Raw genomic sequence first — 25,085 nt, 5'->3', positions numbered from 1 at the left:
AACTTGCAGGGTTTCCGCGTCCTGTGACTCCAGTCAGGTGGTTGCCTCCCGCCTCCTGTCAGCTCTGCCCGTCTCTGGGGCCCCCACCTCCGCCGGGTGGCCGGGCGCACCTTCCCGCCGAAAGGCAGGCAGGCAGGCAGGCAGGGACGGGACGGGACGAAGAAGGAAAGAAAGTTGCTGGAGCCGCCGCCGCCGCCGGTTGCTCTCTCTTCCCCCCTCGCCCGCCCGTCCGCCCAGCTGCCGGGGTCTTCTTCCCTGCGGGGAGGCGAAGGAAGGAGGGCGGCGGGAGCATGGCCGGAGGGGAGCGAGGCGGCGGAGGAGGAGGCCACGGCAGTGGCGGAGGCGGCGGCCCGTCGGGGTCCGAGAGTCGCGAGCACTTGTTCAAGGTCCTGGTCATCGGCGAGCTGGGCGTGGGCAAGACCAGCATCATCAAGCGCTACGTCCACCAGCTCTTCTCGCAGCACTACCGGGCCACCATCGGCGTGGATTTCGCCCTCAAGGTCCTCAACTGGGACAGCAGGACGTTGGTGAGGTTGCAACTCTGGGACATCGCAGGTGAGGGAGCCCGAAGGAGCCGGGCTGGAAAACTGGCTTTGCCCCTCCGCTCGGGAGGAAAAGGGGGGTTTGGTGTTTTGTTTTGTTTTTTGGCGGGGAGAGGAGGCTTGCGAGTCCAGATACCCTGGGATTTGCTCCATTTGTCAAAGGAATGAATTGGAAGGATTCTTTACTGACCTCTTGATGCAAAGGCAGCTTCGAATGGGCCCAACCCTTTTTTGGGGTGTGGTGTTCAGCACTGGCGGATGGGAAACACCCCTGTATTCTTTCCTCTCCCCAATCCTTTCAATTTTTTAATTATTTAATTTTTTTACATATATGCAATAAGGATTAGATCGCTCTAACAGGCAGAAAGACAAAATTGCAGATGCTTTTGAAGTGACAACCACTGAAGTTTTTTTCCCCTCGATAATTCTCTTAATTATTTTAAATTTTTCTTCTACTTTGTCTATCAGTGCCTTTTCCTTTTTTCTTGTTTGCCTTGGGGAATATTGGGCAATTCTGCTAATGTATTATGTCTTCGTCCCCTTGATCTCCCCTTTTCTTTTCCCAGTATACCCTTTCCTTACTACGTCTCTCCTATCAAACTTTTGTTAGCTCTATTTGAAGGCTTGGGTGGCTTATGCCCTCCTTCTGTCTCAGTTTTATTCCTCTGCTGTCTGGGGAGGAGGACAGAGAATTCATTTGCTCTACATCTCTGCACTTGCTAGGTGCCATTCAAAGGTCAATGGTATTATTTATTTTATTAGGATCATTAGCACTTTGAAGTCAACGCGGAAACGGATGGGCAACCAATGCAAAGCAGCCAGGGTGGGGGAGATATGCTGGTGTTTTCTCACCCCACTAAGGAGCCTGGCTGCTGCATTCTGGACCATCTGAAGTTTCCGCGTCAGCCTCAAAGGCAGCCCCACATAGAGTGCATTACAATGGCCTAATCTCGAGATTACGAGCGCATGGACTAGAGTAGTGAGGGCCCCCCAATCAAGATATGGTCGCAGCTGGGCAATCCGCCATAGATGAAAATAGGCGGAGCGGACCACGGACGCCACCTGGGTTTCCATGGTAAGCGCTGGGTCCAGATGTATTCCCAAGCTGCGGACCTCACTCTTTGTGGCAAGGGTCGTCCCTCCAAAGGAGAGGGAGTCACCTATGCCGCTGACGGAAGGGCCGCTCACCCTCAAGACCTCCGTCTTGTCCGGGTTCAGCCTCAATCCATTTGACTGCATCCATTCCAGTACAGTGTCCAGGCAGCGCTGGAGGGACCGGATGGCATCCACTGAAGTGGGTGTAAATGAGATGTAGAGCTGTGTGTCATCAGCGTACTGATGACACGATGCCCCACACCCCCTGATGACCCCACCCAGCGGCCTCATATAGATATTAAACAGCATTGGGGAGATGATCAACCCCTGTGGAACCCCACAATTGAGATTCCACGGGGCCGAGACCCTCTCCCCAAGCTGTACTCTCTGGGGGCGGTCCTCCAGGAAGGAGCGGAGCCAGGCAAGTGCCAGGCCGCCGACTCCCAACTCGGAGAGCCTCCCCAGGAGGATACCGTGGTCGACGGTATCAAAGGCAGCTGAGATGTCGAGGAGGACCAACAAGGACATGTTGCCCCCATCGGCCTCCCTCAACAGGTCATCCAACAGTGCGACCAGTGCCACCTCTGTACCATAGCGCGGCCTGAAGCCCGACTGAAATGGGTCCAGAGCATTGGTTTCTTCCAAGAGCGCCTGGAGCTGATCTGCCACCACCCTCTCAACCACTTTGCTGAGGAAGGAAACATTAGCGACGGGCCTATAATTGCCGATTTCGTCCGCCGCCAAATTTGGTTTCTTCCTAATGGGCCTAATGAGTGTCTCCTTGAGGGCGAGGGGGACCTTGCCCTCCTGGAGAGACCCATTAATTATTGCAGTGGCCCATTCAGTTGTTACCGGCCTGGCTGCTTTGATTAGCCAGGCCAGGCAAGGGTCGAGAGAAGAGGTGGTGGCCCGACAGCGATCAAGCGCCTTGCCTACCAAATCTGGTGTTACAGGCTGAAAGGAGTCGAGAATCACCGGGCAGGACAGAGCGCTGGACATCTCTGTTCGATCCATTGTATTTAGAAAAGGAGAAAGGTCACGGCGGATGGCCTCCACTTTGGATTTAAAAAATGCTGCAAATTGGTCAGGTGAGATGCTAGTGGGAGGCCCTTCACCCTGACCAATTCCGGATAGATCGCAAACTATATGGAAAAGTTCTGCCTGCTGGTTGGAAGCTTCGCTTATCCGGTCAGCGAGGTAAGATCTTCTAGCAGCCTTTACCTTGGCTAGGTAACGGTTAGTTGCGATCCTGACAGCTATCTTACTATAGTCTGTCGGTTTCTTTCTCCAAGCGCACTCTAGCCGTCTCCTTATTCGCTTCATCGCTCGTAGATCCTGACTATACCAGGGTCCTGGCTGAGCTCTGCTCCTGAGAGGGCGTTTGGGTGCGATCGTGTCAACAGCCCTAGTAGCGGCGGAGAACCAACCATCGACCAGAGCTTCGACAGGAGCGCCAGACAGTTCTGCTGGAATCCTTCTCATGGTATCCTGAAAACCAATTGGATCCAGTAACCTTTGAGGGCGGACGATCAAAATAGATCCATGCTTCCTCCGAGGGGAGAGCGCCATTGTGAGGTTACATTTTATTAGGATGCTTGTAATATAAGCCCTACCCCAAAAATAAGCCCCAGTTAAGTGAAACCCCAACCTCCATCATTGTGCAGCAACCAGGAGATGATGATATGACTGTATTTGAATAAATGGAGATTGTTATACATGAAAAAAATAAAACATCCCCTGAAAATAAGCCCTAATGTGTTTTTTGGAGCACAAATTAATATAAGACCCTGTGTTATTTTGGGGAAACTTGGTAAGTACTGCACAGACTCACCACAGGGTTTCACCTGCATAGGAAACCTCCCATATTTTGTTCTGGAGCATTTCCTATCCTTTTGGAGCAGATATTGAAATTGTTCAGGGCTGCATGTGGGGGGAGGAGTTGTTTCCTTTTAGATATTAACCCTGCTTGCTATTCAAAATAGGGCTGCTTTAAAAATGTGAGCAGGGAGGGAGTTCTAGTCCATCAGAGTTTCCATGTGAAGAACAGCCTGAAGAAAAAGTCAATTTGGTGTACATGGAACCTCTCTGTGTAATGCAGAATGCTATTTTTTTCTGGATTCCCAGTCACATGGAGACATATTACCTGAAGCAGAATCTTTCCTTGTTAGACTGTCTGTCTACCTGTAGGGACAACAGCAGGGGAATGGGGACAAGTCCAGAACTCGCTCCTTGTTCCTGCTTTGAAATCAGGCCTTTTTTGAACAGCTGACTAAGACTAGCTTCTGACAGTAGATGTACTCAGTGGAATCCTGGCCCTAAGGCAAACGTGAGATTACAACTTAAACCTATAAACTACAGACAATATTTTTACTGTTAAGCATTTCCACGTTACGTTTTTACAAAACCCACTGAAATGTTTGTTTGCTTTTACTAAATAGTTAAGCTGTCTTGTCAAGCAATTACTGCTTTGCAGGTTAATACTGGCTGAACATGTTGCTTCTAATACTACCTTCCAGAGTGCTTTAAATGGATACTCTGGGTAAGATTCATACAATATATTATTCTTTTTTTTTTGTCAGTTTTGGTTCAAATACTGTCGTTCTTGTTACTTTCTGTCAAATCACTTCCGGTTTATGGTGACCTTATGAAGGAAAGCACTTCAGTATGTCCATCCTTCAAAAACATCGCTCAGCTCTTGTAAACTCAAGCCTGTGGCTTCCTTCAGTGAGTTGCATTTAGTCTTTCTCTTTCCCTGCTGCCTTCCACCTTTCCCAGCATTATTGTCTTTTCCAGAGAATCCTGCCTTTCATGATGTACGCCATGATTTTTTTGTCTTCTTAATATTCAACTGCTGTCTTGCTTTGGCACTTTCTTCTTTTACTTCCATTAAAGGTAATTTCAAGTCATTGCAGCTTTCTGCCAGTAACACAGTGTCTGCATATCTCAAATTATTGATGTATGTTTCTCCAGTTTTTCCTCCTCCATCTGAAGCTAGTTTGATTTTCTGTATGCTATGATCTCTGTACAGACTGAACAGATAATCTGTTCAAATGCTAAAGCAAAAAATATTAACAGCACAGAGGAGGAAAGGAACCGTGTAATGATAGCCAGAGGGTGTGTTGAGAAATTCAGTTTCTCACTTGCATACAGCAAAGTGTATCAGACTGGCAAACTGCACCTGCAGGTTTGTGTGTGTGTGCGCATTTACTTCTTGCTTTCTTGCTCCACTGTAATCCTTCTGTGTAGCAAATGGCACATGAGGCTAAACCAGTCTGCCTCTGCTGGCTATTTAAAACGTGCAGCTGTGCACAGAAGATAAATGCAGAAATATTGCAGCAATTCATATTGTAACCAGTCCTTATGCTTTTGGAAGAGCTAACAGAAGACTAGTACAGTTTCTGCCTGGAAGGGAATGCCCTGAAGTTGTTGTGCAAGGAATAAGATAAAGGCAGTCATGAGGGTTGTGAGATAGCTATAGATTTAATGCGTAGCTTATCTGATGTTGAAATATGAAACTTGCTGTTCCGGAGTAAATGTTTATCAGATACTTATAAGCAGAGCCAAACAATTGCAGAGTATACAGTACTCAGAACATTTCTTGACCTCGGGTCCAAATGATCTGTCTGGTTTAATAGGTGATGGTGGACTGCAAAAGCAGGTTGTACTTGAGCTCACGTAGCTGCCACCAAAATGGTGCTTCCGAGAGTGTGGGAACAGAAGATGAAGTCATCACTGGTATAATGTCACCAGGAATTCCTGGGGCAGGTACTTCTGTTTCATTCGTGGAGCAAGATCGTAAAATGGAGAAGCAATTCTGACTTCCCATGAGAAGATTTTATGAATGGAAATCCTCTCATCTTAATTTTAGTAAATTTTGCAAACTTTCTCACAGTAAAAATAATAAAATGAAAATATTATTTGTGAAGGAGTAGGACCCAGTGTGCCGTCCCCAGAAGAAGAAAGCCCGAAAGACGCGAGTGGCTGTACTGAAGGGATACTGGTAGAAATAGAGTGTGAGGAGGAGCTGCAGAGGAGACCTACCGAAGTGTGCTTGGTGGATGAGGGCGGAGCCGAGATGGACTTGATCATGTGGGAGGAGGTGAAAGGAGAGGGGGAAATTGCGCGGGAGTTTAGTTGGTTGGGGGAAGGAGAGCTGGGTAGATGTATGACCAGAGGGGTACAGACGGATTGGCTAAAAGACGCGAGGAGCCTAGCCGACGGGACCCCGGGTTCCCAAAACCTACCGGGAGGAGGAGGACTGCTGCCTGAGCCTCCTTCAACCAGCGGTCGCGGTAGGACGTATGAACCCTTGGAATGGAGGGTCTCGGTCTTCCCGGTGGGCTACCATGGTGGGGGACGGAGAGTTATCCGCCCGGGTCCCGAGTTCCAACAGAAACCCCCGGAGGGGGATTGGGCCCGCCACCCCTGCTGTGGGACCATATGCGCCGTCCGGAGTGCACCTTTAAGACCTTTGACGGACCGCGAGCGGTTTGGCCCGGCCCCTTGGTAGATGAGGAGACAGGACCTCCAGTTGTTAGACCTAAGAAGTATACGTTGTTAACCGATGAAGTTTTGAAGGATCCGTTCGATCCAGTGGAGTTAAGTGTACACGCGAATAAAGTTGTTATTTCTCAAGACTCGAACTCGCCTCCGCGCCTGTTTCCCGCCTTTACAACCCAACCCCCCCCCGGCCAAAGATGAACCTTGTCACATTATTCTTTATACCATCTTGTTCAGCTCTTTAATTACAAAATAGAAATAGAGCTTCTCTAAGAGTGTGTGCATGCATGCGTGTGTTTGCGTTTCTTATTGAAATGTGAGAAGACCGTTTTTGGAGGAGTAGAGGAAATGTTATTTGTAAAATGGCTTCCTCATGTTGTGTAATCTAGTCTCCACTGGGCCTGGTATTTGACCTGAGCCAGTTCTAAAGACTTGATGGCAAAGGTGGGTAGACTGAACAGCCTTGTTTGAGTTGTTCTGCAGGAGCCAGTCTCATTCATATATCACTTCTCCCAGTTACTCATTCAGATTTGCCACTGAGAGCATTGACTGTTCAGTCTTCTTGTTTTTCCTATTCCAGATTACTTTTAACTCCAGTTGTTACACAAAGAAGACAGTGAATACAATCTCTTGAAATTGCAGTACAGTGGTGCCCCACAAGACGATGTTAATCCGTGCCATTGAAATCGCTGTTTAGCGAAAACATCATCTTGTGAAAAGTGTTTCCCCATTGGAATGCATTGAAATCCGTTTAATGCGTTCTAATGGGGAAAATAGTTATCGTTTTGCAAAAATCGGCCATAGGAAACACTGTTTTGCGAAGTGCAATGGCTATCGCAAAACCTCGTCGTCATGCGGATTCGTCGTTTTGCGGGGTAATCGTCTTGTGAAGTACCACTGTGTTTGTGACTATTATTTTCCTGGGCTATGCTTCCTCTGTTACTTGGACCATGTTTTCTCCATTAAATTGGACCAATGAACTCTTAAACGTGGTTCTCATTATAAAATGCAAGAGAACCACTTACATTTTCTTATCTTTCTTGGAAAAAGGGGGAGGTTTAAACAGGGTGGATTTGATTTAAATCAAATCAATTTAAATCATGATTTTATTTTAAAAAGTGACTTTTAATGCTTTAAGTTTTAAACATTAGTTTTTATTTAAATTGTGATTTAATTTTTTAAAAATATTTTTATCCACCTTGGATTTCTACTAATCTCTCCCTGTTTCTCAGTCTGGCTACGTTACTGGCCTCTTGTGGAAGGATCTGTCCCATTGTTTCAGTTATATACTCTCATTGTATCGGAGGCTAGAATGTAGCTTATGGTTCTTGTCTGATTTGAATACACATTCACTTTAGATGTAGCTTTGTTTGTGTGGAGACATGGTGGCCTGGGGGTTGAACTACAGAAGCCTCTGTGCTGCAAGGTCAGAAGACCAGCCGTCGTGAGATCAAATCCACGCGATGGAGTGAGCTTCCGTCGCTTGTCCCAGCTCCTGCCAACCTAGCAGTTCAAAAGCATGTAAAAATGCGAGTAGATAAATAGGTACCACCTTGGTGGGAAGGTAACAGTGTTCCTTGTCTAGTCACGCTGGCCACGTGACCACGGAAACTGTCTTCGAACAAACACTGGCTCTATGGCTTGGAAACGGGGATGAGCACTGCACCCTATAGTCGAACATGAGTGGACTAAATGTCTAGGGGAACCTTTACCTTTACCTTGCTTGTGTGGAAGCCATTATTTTATGAGTTGGGCATTGTGTGTGCATGGTACTAGCACATGAGTAGGGTGAGTGTCAATAATGCATTAAGTTATTCATTTGTTAATTAGAGGACTGTCCATACCATCTTTGCTTTTGGGTACTGGCCAAGCAGTGTGTTCTGTAAAGTTCTGATGTATTTCTTTAGGAAACCACTTGCTGTTTGTTTTGCAGGAACAAAGGTACACCTTGTTGCTCATGCTGGTGGTTCTACAGGCTGTGTTAGGTCAGCTGATCAGATAAGAGGAGCAGAGAGAAGTCTTTAAAAAAAGTTGGCACTGGGTGGATAGTCTTTTAATCTTGCAGTGCTTTCTATATATGCATCACAGTACATATCTGTAGGGATTAACCGATAACAGGTATTCTTTTGAACTATTCTGATAGATCTTTGAGCAATCTGCAATAGATCAGGAAGGATTTCTGTCTCCTACTTGTGGTAACAATAGCAGCAATAAAATATCTGCTTCTTCAGATCATGTAACTAAAATGAAGAAAAATTAAGGGAACATGAAATGGAATTCTACATGGCAAAACTGTGAACTCTGTTCAAATCCAGAAATTAACTGAATGCAGAATTCTTGACATTTAGGTATCCTTTTGCACAAGTCTTTAGTTGGTAGATCTGTAAGAAAAAATAAAGTAGATTTTTCTACTGCCTAGCCTGATCTGAGATCTGGAGGTTAATTATAGTTATCTTATTGCTATCTTCCATTAAAAAACACAGCTGCGGTTTGGAACAGTGAGCTTATACTAGTCTGATGCCTCTGTATAACAGCAGCACAAATGCACTAGCAGCCTGCTCTTCCAACACTCTTTCTGTAGTTCCCTCCAGTAACACAGCTCTCCTTTGAATATTGATATATCTGTTTAAAACATCTGGTGCACGTGCACCCCATGAAGAAACATCTAAACGTTTAGTTTCCCACTCCTCTGTTGGAAACCAAGACACAAATCCTCCCAATGAAAAAATAAGCAGAAGGAGTAATTTTCATGGCAGGGCTTTGCAGGGGAGTTAACAACTCTTATTGTGAGCGAGACAAAATCATTCAGCAGTAAATATGAAATGGTAACCAGAAGTTGCCAAAACTCTGCAATGCAAGGTTTGAAAATACTTTAGAAAGTAAATGGCAGAGGGCATTCAAAAGAAGAGGAACCTTTTTTTCAGGAACTGGCAAAATGATAAAATCATAAGCCAGCAAGCTGGGAAACTCAGCAGTGTGTTAGTGCTCTGTTCTAGTAGATCTTGCTTGACTTCTTCCACTGAACTCGAGTTTGTAGTTATTTACTCATTCCTGGCTTGGGTGCAATAAGTAGAGAGTTCACCATCGAGCACAGTCCTAGGATTTTTGCCTCCTGATTATTTTCTTGTTACCTTAGGAAGAGACATGCTGTTGACAGAGTTATTCAGGCAAATGCTCTTCAGTTTTCTGTTTTGGATGCTTTGGCTTGGCAGTTGTGCTAACAACTGAGTTTGAGAACCGTCCTTTAGCAAGTGAAGCTGTCCTTTGGTGACAGGGTTAGCTGGTGGAGTGAAAAAAGGCTGTAAGAACTTTGCTTTAGTGATTCCTTTTGGCAAGAGGAACTGAACAGCACGCAAGAGCATGATGCTGATGAATAAAACGTTTCTATGAGTAGAATTTATGGCATGCAAACACAGTTAACTCTGGAAAGTATAAATCAGTCAGCTGCTGCTATCCACAAAGCTGTGATGGGCAGACCTTTGGGGCTGCTCAAGCAGCGCTTGTTGCCTCTTGGCTTTTGAAAGCATGGGTAAAATATGGCTGTGAAAGCCTTCGAGAATACATGGGTACAGTTCTTGATGTGTTCCCTATTCCTAAATCAAGGGCTTGCATAGTTTTTATGCACCTTCCTGCCTAGGCTGAATACAAAGTCCTCTATTGGTGTGGAAAAGCAATGATAATGTTGATGTCAAGAAAAAGATCCATGTAATTCTAGATCTGTAGTTCTGCTAGACATGCAGATGACAAATGCCATCTGCAGCAGGTATAGCACATGGTTCAGTCTTGTTAAAGAACATAGAGGAAACTCACATTAGAGGTTACAACACTCTCCAGTAGAAATTGGGTCATTTTTCTAACGGTTGCAGCCAGTATTTCTGCATTGCTTCAGACTTGAACAACCTTTTTAAATTTCATCAAGCAGAAGAGAAACAGAGCTGTGCTGTGGTATGTCTGCCAGTTTAGAGGTTGAGGTTTTTTTTTTTAAGTGTTAAACAAAATAGCTGGTGGAGCATAATGAAGAGAGTGCTGCTTCCATTTGAGCTGTGAAATGCTACAGAGCCATGTGAAGAGCTGGTAGATTCACACTGCAGTCTTGGCTGCTACCCAGACAAATTTAGGAAGAGCAGATGGGGAAGGGGCGGTGTTCAGAGCCCTGCTTTCTCCTCTACTGTAGTAACTGCTTGTCAACGAGGCTAGCTGTTTCTTTTCGATCCTTTTAAAATGGCATATGGTCTGGACATCTATTATTAATAATAGGTACTGTTGATGAAATCAACTGGTGGCAGCTAAGGGGCACGGAGCATGAGCTCCTAGTTTGATGAAACAAGCAGGGGTCATGTGGAGATCATGACAATGTATAATAGGACCTTTTTAGTTGCACTGTATGGACACAACAGAAAACACCAAAACACCAAAGCATTTTATCTGGTGGCTCTTGACTTTTTTTAGTAATAGTTTTTGGGTTACAGGGATTAAGTCTCTGTTAAGTACTGATTGGGGCCTTAAGTTTGCCAAGCTATATTCCAATCACAGAAAAACCACTGCCTTAGAAACTTTCCAGAAGCTTGAAGGGTTGTATCTCAGGTAGAGGACAGCTTTTTAAAATACATCTATTCCCAAAGGGAATTAGCCGCAGTATTCTGCTGTAGCAAAAACAACAAGAATTCCTGTGGCAGTTTGCTTCTCACTGACCTTTGAATATTGTCTGATCTTTGTGGAAAGAATGATCTTTTTGCTGAGTAGATAAAACTGCACAGTGTAGAAGGGCAAGGTTGGCAAGGGATGGTGCATTGTGTTTCAACTTAAGCAGAAAACTGAACTCTTCCTGGTAGACCTGATATTATATGATGGATCTAAACAGCAGTCCTGCCTGTTACAGGTGATACTACTAGAGGACCTTAAAATGCAGCCTATGGGTTGCTCAAACCGCCAGCATCTGTTAACCTGACTGCAAGCTATTACTGTATTTTTCTGTGTATACAACCCCCCCAATGTATAAGACGACCCCCTAATTTTTACTCTTGCCGGAGGCATAGGAGCAGTCATTGGGCACTAGCGAGAGGCGGCCGAGCATGGCTGCTTCTTTGCCTCCGTCTCTGCCTTCTCCAGCACCACTTACGGGCTCAGCAGGAGGAGGAGGAGATGGAGGCAAAGAAGCAGCCATGTTTGGCCGCCTCTCGCTGCTGCCCATTCTCTGCCACCTAGTCGCAAGGAGATGATCGCTGGAGGAGGCGATAGGGCAACGCTGGCAGCAGTCAATGGGCAGCCGCGAGAGGCGGCCCAGCGCGGCTGCTTCTTTGCCTCAGTCTCCGTCTCCTGCTGTTGCCTTCCTTGTATAAAACGACCCTCAATTTTTCCTCTAATTATTTTAGGAAATAATGTCATTTTATACAATGAAAAATATGGTAGTCTTGTACTTTAAGGTCCTGGGATGATTTTGTCTGATAATTGTGGGATGGGTGTGGTCCATAGTTTTGGAAAGACAGGCGAACAAAGATTAACAAACACAGCTGCTTATTGCCTTGGTGTGTTCTTGGATGGGATCTTAAATGACCCACTCACTTCTCTATAGCTTGCACTAGTGTATAGGAGGAGGTCAGTGGATACTTTGGACAAACATGCAGTTTGGGAGCAAATGACCTTTGATACTTTGACACCTATTTCATTTTCCTCTGTTTATTGAGAGCTTCTTTCTAGCAATCTTAATGTTTGCAGAATGCATTGGTGTTGCACAATGGGAATTTTTTAAATGTTGCGACCAGTCATTAAATAAATGTTACTTGGATTGATCCTTCATAATAGGAGAAGTAAATATTGCTGTAAAATTATAAACATCTCTGAACACCCTTTTACATGGTTGATGGATCCATTGCTAAGTTTTGCAGAAACTTCTTGTGGAGGTGACCTTGAAGGTAGATTTTGGATGTGTATCTCCAGAACCAATTTTGGTACGTTATTGATCTTGTAAAGTGCCAAGAATTCTGAATGATTCTGTTCATCATTTATGGACGTCATGCTAATTCATGTATTGTGAATACTCCGGTACATCCTTGTAGGTGACTGTTGGAGTAACTGCTGGAGTGGCTGGTGAGTGTGCCACATGTTAGTGTAACTTGAATAGATCCTGTACAGGTCCCTGCTGGATTACTGGTTTCTCCAAATTCCATAAAATCTCTGTCTAGAGCCTGGTATTGGCGGAGTGTGGTATTATGCCTCCCTCTGTTAATTCATTTCTAAAAACCTGTGTCCTGCCTCACCACAGAAGAAGGTGCTTAAGGCAATAATAACACTGACTTTCAAAACAGAACATGAATATTTTATTTTAACGGACTGTAAGCCACCTTGATTTACCAATGGGGAGAAATGTGGCCAATAAAATAAAAAAATGAAATCATGGGTGGCAATCAATTAAAACATAATTAAAACCAACAATTTTTGAAAGTGTTAGCAAATCAGTATTCCAGAGAACTACATTTGGCTGTCTGTAAGACACTTAAATAAAGATTTACGGCAACCATCTCCATAAATATTCTGCCTCAGATGCTTTACAGTGATGCCTAGAAACGTGATTCATAATGCTTGCTCATTTATCTTTTAGGTCAAGAGCGGTTTGGCAATATGACCAGAGTGTACTATAAAGAAGCTGTAGGGGCCTTTGTAGTCTTTGATGTCACAAGAGGATCAACATTTGAGGCAGTTGCCAAATGGAAACATGACTTGGACAGTAAAGTAGTTCTGCCAAATGGTAGTCCAATCCCTGCTGTTCTACTCGCCAACAAATGTGATCAGAAGAAAGAAAGCAGCCAGAATCCTTCTCAGATGGACCAGTTCTGTAAAGAGGGAGGTTTTGCTGGGTGGTTTGAAACGTCTGCTAAGGTAAGAACATTCTTAAAACAAAGATGTGGGCTTCACGCTTTTAAAGTCGTCTCTGCAATAAATAAAACTGGGCTTCAGGCATGCTCACTAGCCTCCAAATATACTAATTACTTTATTTCCCACTTCTGTCTGTTGGATCAGCCTTGAAGAGGTTTGCAGAATTGCCGGGCTACTCCACAGCTCAGCATAAGGGGGGAGTTTAGATTATTTCAGTATGGGTGAAAATCTTATAGAGAACTTAAGTTGGAGTAAATAAAATAAGTGACAAATTGTAGCTTACTGACAAGGTACCGGATGCATGGCAGTTGTGTGGCGCTTTGTTAATTAGCTGCAATTTGTCACCACAGCTTGCCTGGTTTTAAAATCCCTGGAGTAAAATCCCGATGGACTTCTAGCTCCTGAATCTTAAACTCCTCTGTGCTGCTACTTTTTTTTTCATTACGGGACACGGTATGTTGCCTGTGTGTTGTTCATTATAGAGTACTGTGTGTTGGCAGAGGCAATATACGTATATTGTGAGGCTGCATAGCTTAATGAGTTAGGTATCTGGCAATGAAATCAGGAGCTGGGAGCTTGATTTCCCACTGTGTCTCCCTGGAGGAGAGCCATCATGTGTAGCCTTAGATAAGCTGGACAGTCTCAAAGTGCCCCCAGAAGAACACAGGGGTTAACCACTTGCAAGTACTCTATACCTAGAAAGTTCTAGAAAGTGTTGCCATAATTTGTTGTTGTTTTGACAGCCCATTATTTTTATTATTATATATTGTGAATGCTGCCAAGCACTCTTAACAGAAAAGAAATTAATTTAACAGAGCCAATCTCTTACTTAGTTATTCCAATATAGTGTTGAAAAAAGGCCTTCCACTCAAGTTCTTAGCGTCTACTTAAATTGCATATTTTGAGAAATGCTACACTTCTCAACCACCACCATTACCCCAGCCTTTTATCACAAAGGCCAATAAATTGTTGACACTGTAAAAAAACCATGACCTGTTATTGCCTGTCTTGGAAAAATATAATTTCTCATTCACCAAACCATTTTTTGGTTCAGGATGATGCTACAGTATGAAAACCTTCAGTAATACTGTCCTTAGGTGGAGTTTCATGCTGTCTCACCTTCCATCTTTTATAGCTACATAAGAGGAGTTGTGAATGAGTACAAGGATAAGTTTTAAAATGAGTGCAGTAAGCAAGATAATAAGACCACAAGCTGGCAGATAAACACCATCTTGTTCTCTAATTTGTCATCTGTTGGGTAAAATTTCTGGTGCTTGCTTTTAGCATGAGCTAATGGTTAAATGAACATGATCAGATACACATAATACCTGTTTGACCAGGGTGCAGGGTGAATGTTTGCTAGCCAAGGAGAGGACAACAAGTTAATCCTTTCTAGTCTTCATGTGATATTATCAGTTGCTTAACTTTCTTTTACACAGATTTAATTTCCATACGGTGGTTTTCATCTTGCCATGTAATTCTGTGGTTTTTGATGCTCACATGCTTAGTCGTTGGGAGAAGGAAAGAATAAACAATTAGATTCCATTAGAAGAAAAACTACCGCCAGCTTTAAGTCCTGGCTATCTTTTTGATTAAGGAACACAAAGGCAGGGCAGAGTAACTGCTGATGCCAAGCTCCAGTGCATGTGACCTTTGAAAGAAATGATTCCCAATTTTTGGTACTCACACTGCTGCTGGCTTTGAAAATCACAATCAAAAGCAAAAAGCGAAGTGTGCTGCTTATATACCGCCCCATAGTGCTTCAAGCACTCTCTGGGCAGTTTACAAGTTAATTATGCAGGCTACACATTGCCCCCCCCCCAGCGAGCTGGGTACTCTTTTTACCGACCTCAGAAGGACAGAAGGCTGAGTCAACCTTGAGCCACTACAGTGGACCCTCGACTTACAGACGGCTCGACTTACAGACTTTTCAAGTTACAGACTTCTCTGGCCGCAAAATTTAGATTCGACTTGCAGCTGGAGAATCGACTTACAGACCAGAAAAAAACCAAAATGGAACAAAAATAGAATAAAAACTGCCAGTTATGGGATTAATCAGTTTTCAATGCATTTTAGGTCAATGGAGATTCGACCTACAGACTTTTCGACTTGCAGCCACCATTCCAATACGGATTAATTCCGTAAGTAGAGGGTCCACTGTACCTGGGATTGAACCCCAGGTCGTGAGCACAGTTTTTAGCTGCAGTACAGCAGTTTAACCACTGCGCCTGTTTCTTGCTTCAACAACTGTTAAAACAGCTAATTAGAAACCAGTTCTTCATGACAAACATGTAAGGGAGCATTTGATTACAACTCATAAGATTTGCACAGCAAATTTGAGTGTTCACATGAAGCTTAATCCTAAAAGGAGGATGTACAGCTCAAAGACTTGAGAAAAGGTCCTGGGCAAACCCAGTTTAAAAGGACTTCAGGCAGGAGGGCCAGTGCTCGTGCCTGGCCCAGTTTTACCTATTCAATTGAGTTTGAGTTTGGGTTCATATATGAGCATCTAATTGAAGAAAATGAAGATTCCATCTATCCAGTAGTACACTACATTCAGGCAGGCATCCACAACCAGCCCCTACTTTACATGTGCATGCAACCATACTGTCCATGGTAAAAATCTTGGTCTGCAAATTGTCAGGAAGTGAAACGGTCTGTGCAGAAAAAGGCACATATGTGTTTTTTTCTCCTGTTAAGAACGATGGTCCAAGGAGTGGGTTCACTAGCTCTGATGTTCATCATGGAATCAAATGATGTTGCTGGACCATACTGGGAATGTGGCAAAAAGGAAAAAGATAGCTAAGTTTAAAGCAGTGTTTTTTCCACATAGCTTTTGCATTGCTCCAAAAATCACTTAAAAGCGTGGAAAATCAGAAATTGAATGTAGCAGTGGTTGTAAGTTAGGTTCTCCTTAATTCTCAACCAATTGCATATATGACACCTGAAAAATTACTGAAAATATATGAAAGTACCTCTAACAAATGTTGGAAATGCAAATCAAAAGAAGGTAATTTTTATCATATGTGGTGGACTTGTAGAGAAGCTAAGAGCTTTTGGAAACTAGTCCATGAGTTTTTACAAAAAAATATTATCGTCTATAATTCCATATGAACCAGAGTTGTTTTTGTTGAATATAATACCAGACTTAATAGAAAAAGAAAAACAATATTTGATCATACATGTAACTACACCAGCAAGAATTTTATATGCCAAATACTGGGGGGAAAGAGGAGACTCCAACAACCCAGGAGTTAATAGAAGAAAAATCTTGAAGCATCAGAGATGGATATTTTAACTGAATGAAGTATTAAAAGACAAAGAAATTGCTGAGGCTAGAAGAAAGTGGGAACCTTTGTATAATTGGATGAGAGATGAGAACATGAATAGGTTAAAATTATGAGAAAGAAAATATAAGATATAATTTTAGAATGTAAAGACTCAGAAAAAAATAAGTGTGAAGTAAGCTTAGTAAGAAACATATTGACAAATGTAATAATGATATATACTGTTCTCTATCACATTCTGTATTTTTTATTTACCCCAATACCCTGATCCAAATCCCCTTCCCTATGATCTTTCCTTACCCAATGAAAAATGAAATTGAAAAAAAAAAATCTCAATCAATTACATGAAGGCAGAAATAAGGACAGTGAAGGCCTTTGTTGAGAAATTAACATCAAGATGTCTGTTAAAAAGTACAAATGTTTATATAGCACTTTGTGTGTGCTGAAGAGATGGCATTTTGTGCCATCTGGTTTCTCCTCTATGGGAAAGCATTTAACTTAGCTTATGGTTTTCACAGGATAATATCAACATTGATGAAGCTGCTCGGTTCTTGGTGGAAAACATCCTTGCCAATCTCAAAACCTTTCCTAACGAAGAGAATGATGTTGGAAAACTAAAACTGGACTCCGATCCACTGAAAGCAGAAAGTAAATCTCAGTGCTGTTAGTTACGTTTTTATCTTTTATTGATACACTATGTGAGAGCGGCAGAGTTCTTGCTTCTCGAAGTGGGCAGCTGCTATGGTGCTTCTTCACAATCCTCGGGGTGGGTGGGTTCTGATTTCTTTGAGTTGGTCACACTCCAGGTGTTTACACATCTTTATTTTTATTGCAAGTAGGAGTGCAAAATTACCATGAACATTACGCCCTTTATGAATCATTTAGAATGGTTGAAAGGGGACATCCTATTTAACAAAATTGTTCTGTAAGGATTCATTGTGAGAAACTCTGTCCCGACATTTGCCCATCACAAGACAGTTTCAAAAAGAAGTGTCATTCATTCAGAATGTTTATTTTGTTCAGCGCCATTTTCTTTTTGCTTATTTCCCCTTGAGTACAATGGGAAATTTCCCCTTATTTTCCCCTTGCTTTGGCCTCTCTTTTATCACATTCATCCCTATTCAGTACTTGGACATTTGGCAATCAATGCAACATTTACATCCAAGTAAGACAGGACTGATGCTAAGCAGCAAGAGGCATGCCTTATTTACAGTGTGGCCTAAACTATGACACAGTTGGAAGGAAGGATGAGAAAATAAAGCTGGTGTAAGAGGATTACAGATGTCTGTGCTACTCACAAATGAGAAGAATTCATTTCTGACTTTCATATGCAGATAATGGAAATAATAAATATTTTAGTATTCTTGTATGTGTTAAGCAATATTGTGCACAAAGACAAGTTATCTCTTCTTACACAAACACAATAATTGTAAAAGAAATGTTCCCAGGAGGTGTGTGTATGTGTGTATGAATGAGATGGTAACACAGAAAATGATCTGTCGCTACCTTTAATTTCTAGATTGTGGTATTAGTAAACCCGTTAATAATGGTGTTTGTCTAATCCTTGTATTTTGCCACTTTTAAACACTTGAATTCAGTTCTGATTAGGGTATTGTGCATTTCTACACCAGGACAATTTACAAATATATAATGTATTCTTGGTTTATAATCATTGCTAACAACCCTAAGGTTGTAAAAACCCAGGTATAATGAAATGATAAGATGCTGTCTATCTTGGATTGTTGATTGCTGACAGTTTCTATCAAAGTTTGGAGAAAAGTCTGGAGAAATTTTGCTACTCACTGCACAGTGGTGTTAAATCTGTAACTGGCAGGCTAGAGTTGATAAGTGTAATCTCTTCATGTTATACTAATCAACTATAGCCTGCCAGTTGCTCCAAATCTAGAAGTATGATGCTCCTAACTTTCTTCAGGTTTAAACTGGGTCACAAACACACATTTATGTTCCAGAAGATAGGCGTACTGCCATATAAATGTTTTTATAATACAGAAAAATAAGGTACCCTTTGGCACTTAAAAAAAATCCCAAAGACCACACTTTTGTTGGCTAGTTTTTTAATTTTAGACCTGCACTTTGTTGAAATTTCCAAAAGGTGAAACATATTTTTAATTGTGATTTGCTTCTCTATTCTCTGATGATTCCCATTTAATTGAATGCATCAGAAATTGAGCGTAAATAACTTGTGGTTTTTATGAACAAAACTGTATGCTTTACAAGGAAGAATAAATAAACATGGAGACTGTGAAATGATAAAATCTTTCACAGCTGTAGTATGTGAGATCTCAACTGTAGTTCCTAAAGTTGCAATAGTTACTATCAGTAAAGTACATAAGAGAGACCTTCAGCAATCTCATTGTACCATTTCATACAACAGTTCTCAGGGTAGAAAAGATCTATATTTATACAGCTATAACAACTACTAGAGAATCAGACAGATACATTACACTGCTTGATGATACTTGTGTTGCTGATGCGACATTGATTTATACACCAAATTGGTGTGTGTGTGCGTCCGTGTGCTTATTGCCAATTGATGTTGTTTAAAGAGAAAGCAATTTGGTATGTCCCAGTGCTATTAATGACCTTCAGAAAGGTCATTACTGGTAAAAAAAATAGCTTTGACTTAATGAAGATTAAAGAAGAGGGTGCAGCAGCAAGATAGAAGCTGAATGCTGAGAATGCATTCCCTAACCATCTCTTAATAAGGAAATAAACGACTTTTTGAACTTTATGCATATCACTAATTGTTTAAAGTAGTTTTGGTTTTTCCAGCTACAATTTTCTCAGAAAGCTAAAACGAGGAACTCTTATTGTATTTCAGTTCTGCTGCTTACAGCAGAGGTGTGAATCACAGATCTTGTGAGCCCCAAAGCTATTTTTGTACTGATAAAGTACCCAGGGTCAATAAATTAAAAAACCTGATTTTTTTTTAGGGTGCTAAAATTCCCCCTATAGGAAATTGTGTTTCCATGAGCTGCTGTTCTCTTGTAAGCAAGACATGCCCCCATACCTTGTTTTAGTAGGAAAAAAAACATTAGTTGGTGGCTGAGATATTCATATAGAGGATGGTATAGACCCTGAGAGATTCTGGGGTCAGAAACATGGTATCTGGCCTCTTGGAGATTGCCCACTCTGATTTACAATATATTTTCTGATGACACTGAAATTGTGATCAGTTTGAGATCAAGTATCCTTCAGCACCTGAGCATTTAGTCATTTATTTGATTCTAAAGGAGAAACCACCATCTCAGAATGTAAGAAAATATACCATTTATTTCAATTTAAAATTTCTGAATGTGTTTTGGCCTGAATTTATGGCCACCTTCAGGGGCTGTATGAGGAAAACAAAAGTAAAACAAAAGGGACAGCACAATAACACTTGTAATCTTTACATTAAAATTCATATAACCATCTAAAGCATTAACACATAATTCAGAAAAGAGAACATTCAACCAACATATTAATAACATTTAACTGACAAACAGCTGTTATATTTTATACATACCTTATGGCATAGTGGGAGAAAGGTCTCCTATGTATGGATGTTATATTACCCTGGCTGTTCTTCAGGGAACAACGGCTGGGGTAAGATAACATTCATACATAGGAGACCATTCTCCCACTACCTCAAGCCATCTGTTGGAGCTGGGGGCAAACCAAAAGAGAGAGAGAAAGGAAGAAATTAACTCTATGTATAAAATATACAGTAATGGCTATATTTGTCAATTAAATGTGATTAATAATATGCTGGATGTATATTTGCTTTTGTGAATAATGTATATTAACATTTTAGATGGTTATATGCATTATAATCTAAATATGTAAAAATGTTAATTGATTGTGCCCTTGTATGTTTTTCTCATACAGCTCGTGAAGAAGAGTATAAATTTAGGCAGAAATGCACTGGGCAATTTTAAATTGAAATAAAGTCTGATACATTTTCTTACATCCTGAGACTGCTTCAAAATCAAATTTAGTGGACGCACAAGATCCTGTTTTTGATTACTGTTTCATTCAGTCATTTAGTATCTTCATGTGTGGAGCCATTAATACTATGTTTACAGTGTTAAAATGCAAGGATATTTTTTCTCCACTTCCAAGAATGAATGGCATAGCACTGCTATTTTTCTTCATTCTGTATCTTCTTACAGAATGCAGCTCCATCCCTAAATATTGTGTGCCTCTAGTCCTGTACATAAAATAAATGGAAAAATGGTAACTAGCACATGAAATTAAGTCATTAAAGGGTAAACATGGATGTCTGTAATGACTTCTGCATACCGCACTTTAAAAACTCTCAGTCATTAAAATATTGCCCAGAATATGAGTGGTGGTTGCATTTGGTTGATGTAATTTGCTATGACTAGTTGCAGCTAATTGACAGGATTCTGGAGTGCCTCCCAGATGCATGCCTGGTCACATGCCCAATTGTGCAACTGAGATGCACCCCAACACCTCATCAAACAGCCATAGCAAAATTATGCAAGCATATGTAGGATTCCCAACATTAAGTGTCAAGCTGCTGCAATAATGGTAAGGGGCAAGGCATTGGTCGTTACAAAATAAACATGGACTTTCACATTTAATTGATCAGTCAGTTTCTGTTTATGGAATCTTCTAAAGATTTTTTATAACATGGATGCAGGGGTATTGAAAGTGTTATCCTACCAGAGTGTATTTCAAAAACATAGCTTGTATAGGTTGCCTTCCTCCTCAGTGTTAAAACTAGGTTTGTCTGAGTGAAGTAGGATGTACTATTGGCTGCAGAATACAACTGAGCCTTCAGCTCTTTGGCCAGAATCCTCTTGCATGACATGATTGAATAAGGGCAAGAGGCATTAGCTGTCTTTCTGGCTTCATGTTATGTCCCAGCCATGTCCTGGTTGCACAATTGATCATGGGACAGATAACTTAAAAACTCTTTGCATAAGTGCCTTTAACATGTGTGCAAAAACACAACAGGATTTTGGCCTTTAATACTTGTAAATCTTCTTGAAATGTCTGGGCAATGCATGGTGACATACGAAATCCAGAGACATTATAGCATAAAACTTCTGAAGTGGAGCGAGGGCTTCATTATTCTCTACAAATTTTTATGCTATATTGGTTATCAATAACTGTGTGCAGAAGATCTATCTGCAATTAAATAGCCATCAGTAAGGGGCTGAGGAGGATCTCTGCCTGAAAGCTTGGATACTGTTGCCATTATTGATTAAACACTGATAGGAAAAACTGATTAATGGCCTGATGTGATTGATATAAGGCCTCAACATTGCATTATATATATGTATAATTGTTTCATAAAACATTTGTTTAGCTTTCTGCTTTAGAAAAGATGTGATGTACATTAAGCAAAATTATTATGAAGCCATACTTTTTTTGGAAAACCCTGAAAAGGGTTGTCAGAAGTTAGAATGACTTGATAGCAGATTATTATTATTTAACAATAGATGTTTTGGAGCTATACTCCCAAAGAAGACTGGTCTTCAGTGCTGGCATTCCCAAGTTGTACATCTTCTCCAAGCTCTTACCTCATGTTGAGTACCTGTAGAAGAAAGATACTCAGTCAGAGTGTCTGATTTGAGCTATCTAGGTCTGTAGCTTGCAAAACACCACTTAAAACTTTAGCTTTAGAATGGATCAGTTATTATAGAACCAGGAGATACAGTAACCAGGAAATGTAGCCCAACCAAGAAGCTGAAGTTTCTGAACAGTTTTTAAGAATGATTATGAAGTTGAAGTGGGTCTATGATAGTAACTTGCCAGATAAAAAACACTACCAGATAAGGATCACTGGTTGTATCAACTGGCACACCATTGGCCATTCTTGAGGTCATCTGGCTGTCCAAAAGTCACATAGTCATCCATATTCGAGCTGGAATGTGACCAGAACACAATACCTACCTTTGTTTGTCAGTGAGTCTACTAGCTATTGCCTGTTCACATCATCTCCAAAGTGAGCTTCAGTTTTGTTCACTATTGTTTGATTTATTGTCAAACTAGATATTCACAAAGGAGGTTGCACCGTCTCATACTAATGCAAATGCTGAACATAAGAAATGTCATTGCATATAGTGAACATGAAGATTCCAGACACCATCAGTCAGTGAGTGGTTGCAGGTAGATGTGAAAAATGTATTAAAGAATGGGATATAAAATCTAGATATTAGAATGTAGATATTAAAAAGAATAGGATACAATATATAGCTGCTAGTTTTGACTCCTGTAGGACAAAGTGGTAGCTTTCCAGCACCACCTTCTGGAACTGAACAGAGCAAGGAGAAGATCTTAAAAGTAGTGCCCTTATAATCATGCTGTACAAGCAGTCCAGAAGAGAAAAGTGCTAGAAGGTATAGAGGATTCCGGTAGAAACAAAAGGATCTCAATATCCGCAAGGCAGTTTGTTACAATATATGCTTACATTTTAACATTCCAGTAGTATAAATGGGGAAGATACTAAGTCAAGGAATTTCAAAGTAATAAGCTGGCCGTGTATTGGCTCCTTTTTCTTTGTTTCCTTCCTGCTGCCTGCATATCTTCCTTGAGAACAACATGCAGAATTATATAGTATGCACATACTACACAAAACCTGCTTTCCCACATCACCTGCGTTGACTCCTAAGATTGGAAAGTGGAACAACAGTTGTTTCCTCTGAAAAATTTTGTTTCCTGAGATTGGGTTTTCTATAGTAATTAAACAAATTTTTCTTTTTCTTATTCCTTTGTTCATTTGAGAATATTCCAGTCGAACCCATCTGCCTTATGTTTTAATTGTGCAATCCTGGCTATGTCTACTTAGCTTATTGAAATGAAGTTCCATTCAGCTCAGTGGGACCTGTATCAAGGCAAATGTGTATAGTATCACAGCCTTATCCTATTTGTGGATCCTGAAGTATTTGCACTGCTTGAAAGAACACGGCTAGAACATTTGAGACATATCCTAAATTATACATGTGGGATGATGGAATGAAGCAACACTTGTAGAATGAAAAATATGTAGGTTATATCCATGCCAGTGGTTCTGCATGGGATATGCCCTGTGTCATAGGGTGGTGCATGTATCTTCTGTCTTTTCCTGATCTGCGTTTGTACTTTGTCATGGCTCATGATTGTGGCCATTTAAAACCAAACGGTGCACAACACGGAGGTCCAAAACAAAGCCTGGAAAAGTTACTTTCTTAGTACACAACTCTGAATATTCCCCCAGCCAGTTTGGCCAGAATTTTCTAAGAATCCTAGGAAATTTTGCCCCCAGAAGTAACTTCTCCAGCTCTAGTTCTAAATTAGGTGTACCCCAAATTGTAGTATGATTTAGTTGCTAAGTTAGTGCAGCTTTTCCACAGATTGCTTTACCTAAAGTCTTTCTACCTAAAGCAAAAGTATGGGTATATAAGTAGGCAATATATGAGGTATTTCAGAGTCTAGTCTATACTTCCCTGTGTCACCTCAAGTCCAGGAGATAAGGCTCTTTTAAACCGTGGAGAAAACAGTCTATTATGTCAAGTCTGTGCCTGTTTTAGGGAATAGAACATGCCCTTTACATTTAGAAAAATACTTCAGTGGGGAAGTATTTTGGTCTGTTTTCTACTTTGAATTTAGTATTAAAAGTTTGATACATAATTGAGTATATATATTTTTAAATCTGCACTAAAAACAAAAAGATTTATGTTGAAAATGCTCTGCAAAAAATAAATAAACCATGTTTGCGTCTTGTGTTTGGATAACAGGTTTGGTTCTCCAGTGTCTTCCTGTGTCATTCTTGTTTAGGAAAATGTCTTTTTTTATCTGTTTGCTTATATATTTCCTGTATTTTATAGCAATAAATTTTTCAGTCAATGTGTTTGTCTCATGCCTTCAATGTTTGAAAAAGGTGATTGCCGTAAAAGTAACTTCTAGTGTGAACCATATCTCCACTAGTTGTCTCTTGTTGTATTGGACTCATAATTCCCTACAATAAGGAAGATCTCATGGGGGTGGGCGAAGAGAGAAGTGTCCCTTGTGCTCTGAAGCATCTACGGTAGGTTTTTTTTTTTTTTAATATTTCAGGAAAGCAGCCAAGCCATACCATTATTTACTATTATTTACTAATCTCTCTCCAGGTCTTTGGCATAATCCAAGGGATCTACTTAAAGAAACACAAGGAGCGGAGTGGAAAGTAAGACCAGAGGAAAAGCTTGCCCCTGAGAAAACATGTAAATCAGTAGAGTTTTTCTGCTGATTAACATGGGAGATGTTCATCCATTCCCCTTTCTATAATCATTCGTCCCCCTGAAAGTCTATTCCAGGAAACTGGGGGATCCTCCAGAAGGATCGAGAATGGGTAACAATCGCCCTTCCGTCTTTTGCCACCTCCACCATCCCCTCAGTGTTCAGCAAAATGCAAATTACTTGAGTTTGTTATTCTCCATACATAACCATGCTGGATGTTTTGCCACAGGCAGGTGATGATGGGGACAGTGACCTATCCCAAATGTTGTGTGTGTGGGGTGCCCTTACCCTGTTTAAATCATGATCCATTCCTAGGTTTCCTTCTGTAAGAGCATGGAAAATGTACTCCAAATAAAACAAGAAGTCTTGCATACATACTGATGCATTCATTACAGGATGAACCTTCTTGGTATATAGTCCACCTGGAATTAGAACTCTAGAGCTGGAAAGGGCCACAAGGATCGTCTCCCCAATTCCGGATATCCCCAGCCAAAGGATCCCTCACACCTGACCATCTTTGTAAATACCCTTGGATCAAACCCCTTTCTGAGGTAGTCTT

General features: G+C 41.4%; 1 protein-coding gene across 1 annotated transcript; it reads left to right on the top strand.

Moving 5' to 3' along the window:
- The first annotated feature begins 48 nt into the window (after positions 1-48).
- On the top strand, positions 49-24,154 carry LOC110088282 (ras-related protein Rab-32). Its single transcript, XM_072995623.2, has 3 exons — positions 49-555; positions 12,736-13,013; positions 16,816-24,154. Exons 1-3 carry the CDS (start codon positions 291-293, stop codon positions 16,963-16,965), a joined length of 693 nt encoding a protein of 230 aa, XP_072851724.2. The 5' UTR covers positions 49-290; the 3' UTR covers positions 16,966-24,154.
- The last annotated feature ends 931 nt before the right edge of the window (positions 24,155-25,085 follow it).

The sequence above is a fragment of the Pogona vitticeps genome, chromosome 1, assembly GCF_051106095.1.
Source record: "Pogona vitticeps strain Pit_001003342236 chromosome 1, PviZW2.1, whole genome shotgun sequence".
Lineage (NCBI taxonomy): Eukaryota > Metazoa > Chordata > Lepidosauria > Squamata > Agamidae > Pogona > Pogona vitticeps.
This window is presented reverse-complemented; position numbering and strand designations above follow the sequence as displayed.

What these genes read in the sequence shown, in the direction of transcription:
- LOC110088282 (XM_072995623.2), top strand. Translation starts at nt 291, where the DNA reads ATGGCCGGAGGGGAGCGAGGCGGCGGAGGAGGAGGCCACGGCAGTGGC. An exon ending in GCAACTCTGGGACATCGCAG is followed by an intron (nt 556 to 12,735) that starts GTGAGGGAGCCC and finishes TTTATCTTTTAG; the next exon opens with GTCAAGAGCGGTTTGGCAAT. An exon ending in GGTTTGAAACGTCTGCTAAG is followed by an intron (nt 13,014 to 16,815) that starts GTAAGAACATTC and finishes TGGTTTTCACAG; the next exon opens with GATAATATCAACATTGATGA.